Source organism: Penaeus monodon, chromosome 14 (assembly GCF_015228065.2).
Source record: "Penaeus monodon isolate SGIC_2016 chromosome 14, NSTDA_Pmon_1, whole genome shotgun sequence".
In the NCBI taxonomy this organism is placed as follows: Eukaryota; Metazoa; Arthropoda; class Malacostraca; order Decapoda; family Penaeidae; genus Penaeus; species Penaeus monodon.
In genome coordinates, this window is record NC_051399.1 from 40,159,952 (window position 1) to 40,167,430 (window position 7,479).

The window sequence follows — 7,479 nt, forward strand, 5'->3', positions numbered from 1 at the left end:
TAAAACTAAAAGGCTGGCACAGAGACATAAAACTAAAGAATGTATTGGTAAGTATTTCCATCTCTGTTGCTGCAAGTAAGTAGATCAAAGTGCAATTATATCATTACGCTATGTGATTGTTTCTCCACAAACTTGAAAAAAAAAAATTTTGTTTGCAGTTGGACAGAAGCAATCGAGCTAAGCTGACCGATCTTGGTTTCTGCAAGCCAGAGGCCATGATGTCAGGCAGTATTGTTGGTACTCCCATCCACATGGCCCCAGAGCTTTTCACTGGCCACTATGACAATAGTGTTGATGTGTATGCCTTTGGCATACTCTACTGGTACATCTGTGCTGGCCACGTGAGGTTACCTCTCATCTTTGAGCAATGCCAGTCGAAAGATCAGCTTTGGACCTGTGTTAAGAAAGGTAGATGGATTCTTTGAGTATTTCCTTGGATACATAATAGAGTAAATTTTTGTATGATTTGTGATAAGCATATCTAGTAGGTTATCAGTGTTGCATACAGAAATTAGTGGGTGTTTAGAAATATTCATGCATTAAAAACATTTAAATAGCATTCAGCTACTACCATATCCTGTTTTGTTTCAGGTGCTCGGCCAGAAAGACTAGCGCAGTTTGACAATGAATGCTGGGAGCTAATGCAAGAATGCTGGGCTGGGGACCCTGCCAAAAGGCCGCTGCTTGGTGATGTGGAGCCCCGGTTAATGCGTATAATGGAGTGTTATGCAAAGAAACAACTGGAATACAAAGAACAATGGCATGACGATCAACTTAATGAGGACGATAGTAAAGTTGACTCAGCCATAGATGCTGTGACGACTGAGCAGTGTGGCTTCATAGGTTAGTGTAGTCCAAACTCACCCCTTATGAGGGTGATTTGAAAAGGGTCTCAAGTGTATTTGTAAAGATTGCAGGTATTTGTAAAAATTGTCTTTTATTCTCTGTATACCATGTGATTGTAAAGCATGTGTGCCTTTAAATTATGATAGTGGAAGTGTGAAGATATTTAAACAGGATCAGTAACATAGATGCCCAAAAATTATTAGGAAGGATGATAGAAAAAGGAAGTGCCAGGATGTTGAACTTTTTTACTAATCAAGTAACTATTCTACAGCATGGGAAGATGAAACACAATTGGGCTGTATAGGGATGTACACCCTCAGTAGTACGCTGTGACGGTGAGTAGTGTCTTGGGTGTAGTGACAGATAAATTAGTGCTTCAGATAAGGCTTTGGATGTTGCATTGATCAGCAGCTTAGGTAATAATAAGGTCAAGTGGAAAGGCAGAATATGTGCAACTATCATTGTTATCAATATTCCTTTTTGAAATTGAAAATGGAGCTTCCACCATATTTAACTAAACATGTCCTAAAAAATATATATATATTTAGTGGTATCTCCTGTACTTATTTATAGAGTAATTACAGAAACTGCATTACAGGGTGTCTGCATCCTGTATCTCAGTAAACTTTTAAAGCCGTGGGTGCCTTTCGTAAAAATAATAGCCAGAAAAGCTTTTTCCTAACTGAGTGTGTGCCTTTAGACTGAACTGATTGTATAAATCATGTCACAGTGTTGAAGTTCTGCAGAGCATAGATCATCATGAAAGATGAGACATTGATAAATTTGCTTATGTTTTTTTGTTGTTGTTGTTGTTTTTTTGCTTGCTTTTGGGGTCATATGTGTATGATTATGTTGAAAATGTTTGTTTTTATTCATACTACATAGGCATTGAAAATCATGTAATTTTAACAGCTAATAGCAAATGAACTTTTGAATGGGAATACATCACTAAACATCTTGCAGCTTGAAATAAAGGGTGACTTTAAAATGACATAGCTATGAATGCACAGTTCTACTATTTTACCATGTATGAAGGGTATTTTCATTTTGTAATCCCCCCCCCCTTTTAAGGGCAACAATAATCCTGTCTGTGAATGCCTATCATCTTTGACTTACCCACAAGGGACAGGGAATTTGGATATACAATAACTATTTGTCCAAAGTATTATATTGTAAATAGGAATTATATTTGAATGTGCAAAACACATGGTACTAGATAGAACAATATACTAAAAACAGCATCCTTTCTCTATCATCTGTCTTCATCTCTATAGTTGCTTTCTTTCCTCTTCCTTCTCTTTTTTCAAGAAAAGCTTCTCAGTGTCAAGAAAAGAGAAACATCAGCTTAGCAAAGGGGAAGCCACAACCAGAAATATGAATATGTTATCATAAAAGCTAGAGAGAGAAAATATTAAAACTGTTTAAGTTTATATCATAATTTGTGATTTGTATGACAGCACTGTCAGTGTTTAGGTCTTTTTCCATGCATATTTTTTAAGATTCTCTTCTACAGGTGAGAATTCACAGATATGAATATTTAAGGTGAATGAAAGTTAAAGGGAGGGAAGTGTTATTTATCAGTAGTATGTTTATTTTTAAAAGAGGTTAACTCAAAACAAGAAATAAGCTTGTTTATATAGAGATGCATGAATATGTTTATATTTTTCCTCATTTTCTCATTTGTGTGTCTAATTTTATAGAACCATGTCAGAATCTACACGATCGCATGGCTTAAGCTGTAAACCAATTTTTTACGAACTGTGTTACCAGTTCAACAATAAAAGATCAAGTTTATGTGTAAAATGCTTTCATGCAGTTGGTCATTATGGGTACTCTATGCCTAGAAGTCTATTTATGTTTCCATCCATTTGTTATTCCATCCATCAGTTCTATTTATCTGTTTAAGGATTATAATTTGTATTTAAGCATTTTACATACAAACTAGGTTTAAAGTGTGTGTGTGTGTGTGTGTGTGTGTGTGTGTGTGTGTGTGTGTGTGTGTGTGTGTGTGTGTGTGTGTGTGTGTGTGTGTGTGAGAGAGAGAGAGAGAGAGAGAGAGAGAGAGAGAGAGAGAGAGAGAGAGAGAGAGAGAGAGAGAGAGAAAGAAAGAAGAAAGAAAGAAAGAAAGAAAGAAGAAGAGAGAGAGAGATAGTAAGAGGAGGAGGAGGAGGAGAAGTAGAGAGTTCATGTATGTTTTTGTCTGTTTTGTGTGATCTATTTTGATCTTAAGATTTACATCATGAAAAAAATATCATATTATTATAGGACAATCTGAAATATATTTATAAGATTAAGTTATGAAATGTTCATTCATGGTATAAAAGAAAGTTAGAAAGTCTCACTAACTAAATGTTTGGTGAGTTTTTGTACTAATGTAGTATGACCTCTAGTGCCAGATTGCATTTAGAATTCAGATGAGATACATTTACTTTTTTACTTGAATGTTGGATAAAAACTGTACTATAGATAATGAAAAGTTATGATATAACACTAGTGATTTTGCTTTATATAGGAGTAGTTTTGAATGTGTATCTTTTTCTTGTCGAAGAACAAGGTCATGAGTTTCTTCATTCCATGCTTTTTGCCACTGAAATAGATTTCCATGTTCAGCATCAGAAGATCTCAGTTAAGATAATATTTACATTGTACAAATGATTATGAAAGAAAAAATTGGTTGGATAGGATATAGTCCCAGATAGAGTTACATGTTGAAAGCTTCCAAGCTGGGAGAGAAAAACCGTATTTATTGAAAAAGACAAGGACCAATTAGAAGATGAAATGTTTACATCTTCAGTACGTAACAAAGTATGAAGAAGTGAGTTTCATGTCTTATGTCTGGAGTGTTCATTATCTTGTTTTATTTTTAATGGAGTATGTATTTTTCCTTTCTTTTTTTCAGAGTTATATGAAGATTCAGATTTATTATTGTTGACAAGAAATATGTTCTTTGACTGTCTGTGTTTTTAAATGTAAAGAAGAAAAATTCTTGAACCACTCACCCTTAAAGTTTCTTTTTTGGCCACATGTCCTCAAAAGTTTTGTACGTTGCAGCATAAGTTTAAATGTATGTATGCTGATTGCTCATTAAGCTGGATATGAATAATCTGCAATGATAGATTTAGTTAAAAAGATCATGAAATGAATTAGGTAGAAACAACCTTTTCAATAGAAAGGATATTTCATTTAACAAATAACAATATAATTATTTAGAGAGAAATTTTACACTTTGCTCTTATTAAGAGTGATTTTGTTTGATATAAGAGGTAATGAAAAAAAACAAAGGAAAAGGATAAACAGAAAACAGTTTTGGAAATGTAATTTGGAAAGTGGGAAAAGGGGAGGAAAGAATAAACATGTTGAATATCTGAAAAAAAATTCCTGTCCAGGAGCATCAACTAGCTACTGGGGGGAAATAATATGTATGTATATGTGTATATATAATTTAGTTGATCATGAGCATTGCTTCATATTTATTTCATACTACATAACAGGTGTTTGTATTGTGCAATTATACTTCATAAATGTGTATTTTTTTGAACTGACACACTTCAGCTTAAACTGAACTACATGTGTAGGAAGAGTTCAGCTATACAGCATAGTGAAGAGGAAGGAAAGAGTTAAATATTCCATATTAACTCATTGGTGTCATGCGTACACCCTTACCCACTATAATTTGTTTTGTCAATTCTCTTTTCATATGGATGGTTTTATACTAGTGCTGAGTCATCAAGGAGTCATTTACTAGGCTTACCTGACCTTTGGTGTTTACCCCATTCCTTTAATTTGTGGAAGAAATGTTTTTAGTTCTAACTCTTCTTTTTATTATCGACATTATTTTTTATTAAAATGGTATTAACAATGAAAATGGCAGTAAAAAAGGTATTCTTTTTTAAAATCAAGGAATCATTAAACAGAATATCAGGGAGGCCTAGTAATTAGTTTGTAAGTTTATGGAGCCATCTGTGTGTATAGAAAACAGAATAAAATTGCAATGTATACATGCCCACCTGGTGTGAGCAGGTTAAAGGATAAGGTTTTAATGAATAAATAGGGTGGAATATTGTACTCTTGAACAGTCCATTATGAGTATGGAACAATATTTCTAAATCATTTATTTTTGTATAAGTTGGATTCTGCCAGGTGTAATTTTGTTTGGCCATAATAATGGTATTTGTAGTAACTGAATCTTGTGTCCTATGAAAGAAAACTTACTCTTGAATGCTTTAGGATTCAAAACCTTTTTAAAAGCCTTTGTATTTTTGACAGTGTTCTCCTTGTGATGACTACTTCAGGGTTTTTTTTTAAATACTGCAAGAAAAGGTATAGTTTCTGATTGATTTTGTCACAAAACTTTGAGGTTTTCCTCATTAGTCAGATGTAAAAGGAATGTTGTTTGAGTTAGTGGCAGATATGGAGTGTAATGTCATTCTGTATATTGCAAGGCAAAGTAAGCATAACTGAGTTATGATGGATGTCATTTGTAAATTTTATTAAGAGCGTTGCATATGCTGCCCTGTTGTGCTGTATTTGAAATGCTAAGATGTGTATGAAAGTTTTTGGAATCAATATAGACAAAATTGTTTGGAATGATTGGGCTATATGTATATTTTTCTTTTGGATTATATGTGTGTATATAAGTTTTTTTTACTGTAATTAATGCCCTTAACATACATACATTTTATATATATATATATATATATATATATATATATATATATATATATATATATATATATATATATATATATATATATATATATATATATATATATATAGGAGGTGTGTGTGTGTGTGTGTGTGTGTGTGTGTGTGGGTGTGTGTGTGTGTGTGTGTGTGTGTGTGTGTGTGTGTGTATGTTTATGCACATATATATTTACATATGTATATATGTATATGCACACATATATATACATATGTATGTATGTATATTTATACATATATATATACATACATATATGTATGCATATACATACATGTGTACACACACACACACACACACACACACACACACACACACACACACACACACACACACACACACACACACACACACACACACACACACACACACATATTATATACACACACACACACATATATAACACACACACACATATATAACACACACACACATATATAACACACACACACACACACACACACACACATACACACACACACACACACACACACACACACACACACAAACACACACACACACACACACACACACTATATATACAACACACAGATATATTTCAACACAGACTCAATATATACACATTATACACACATAATCCACACAACAACACCATATAACACACACAGTGTATATATACCAGTCAAAGATTGTATTTGTATTTTCAACCTTTTGCGATCGTATTATTTTATTGTATAAATTAGGGCTTTCCCCCTTTGCCTTATGAATATGAAGTCATTCCATGATATCCCGTATCCTAATTTATATATAAGTCCAGCACCTCCAAAGATTGTCTTCCTTGGTATTTAAGCTTTTGTTATGCTGCTTGTCCAAAGATTCATTTGTTTTTATGGGTTATCAGAGAGCTAGTATGAGCTTGGTATATTGATGATGTGTTTCCCATGTTGCAGTGTTGCAGTTAGTGCTTGTTGTAATATAGTTAATTGTGGAAATGTGTCATTTTTTCTTCTCTTTTCTTTTGTGCTCTATTCTATGATAGTAGCAATACTTTTTAGACTGCTCATTGTATACAGCTTTCAAAAAAAAAAATATGATAATGTTTAATAGACATTTTTTGTTTTCATTTCATAAGTAACAAATGAAAAGAAATGAATATACATGCTTTGATCAGTCACTTTTCTCGACTGTAACATATCTGTGATAGAACTAAATATATTGATACTAGTATTAACAGTAAGGTTAAATGTAAGTTGTTGAATATTGCTAGACTAAAACAGTATATTATCTCCTATGACTATGCCTGTGTTTTTTACTTATTGTTTTTATAATAAATTTAGTATGCATCTGAGCAACAAGTCAGATTTATTTTTACTTTATTTTGAATTACAATAAGGGAAAAATGTCATGTATTGATAAAATGAGTATCACTGATATATTGGCTATTAAGCAGATTCTTTATTTTATAAAATACACAAAAGCAGGGATGAAATGTCAACATTTTTTTTTTTTTCTGCAGATTTTTTTTAGCAACTTACAGTATATTGAATGTTACAGCACATAGTTTAGTTGCTTATATGAGATATTTTTGGTTTGCTGAAGTGATACATTGTTTTCATATTTTTACTTTCTAATAGAATATGTTTGAATATGAAATCAGTACGATATTTGCTTTCATATTGCTAAGTATTGCTGTGCTTGGAAGATGTGTAAAAAAAGGACAACTTAGCATCTCATATTCAGTGTTGTGTTTTGTTTGCCTTTTAAAGGGAAGTACTGGAAGATCTGTTGTTGTTTTTATTGATAGCAAGAAAAACAACTTTTTTCCTCTTCTGTTACATTATCATTATTACTATTTATTATTATTATCATCTGTATTATTTATTATTTATTAATATATATATATTTATTATTATTATTATTATTATTATTATTATTATTTTATTATTATTATTATTATTTTATTATTATTATTA

The 7,479-nt window shown here is 32.1% G+C and overlaps 1 protein-coding gene across 1 annotated transcript; it reads left to right on the plus strand.

The window, feature by feature from the left end:
* Positions 1-22: 22 nt before the first annotated feature.
* LOC119581136 (dual serine/threonine and tyrosine protein kinase-like) lies at positions 23-2,856 on the plus strand (the record flags this gene model as incomplete). The annotated part of the gene is given in 4 exon segments (XM_037929481.1): positions 23-47; positions 159-408; positions 592-843; positions 1,118-2,856. Coding segments are annotated over 4 exon segments (589 nt in total), but the record flags the coding sequence as incomplete, so codon positions are not given.
* Positions 2,857-7,479: the final 4,623 nt, after the last annotated feature.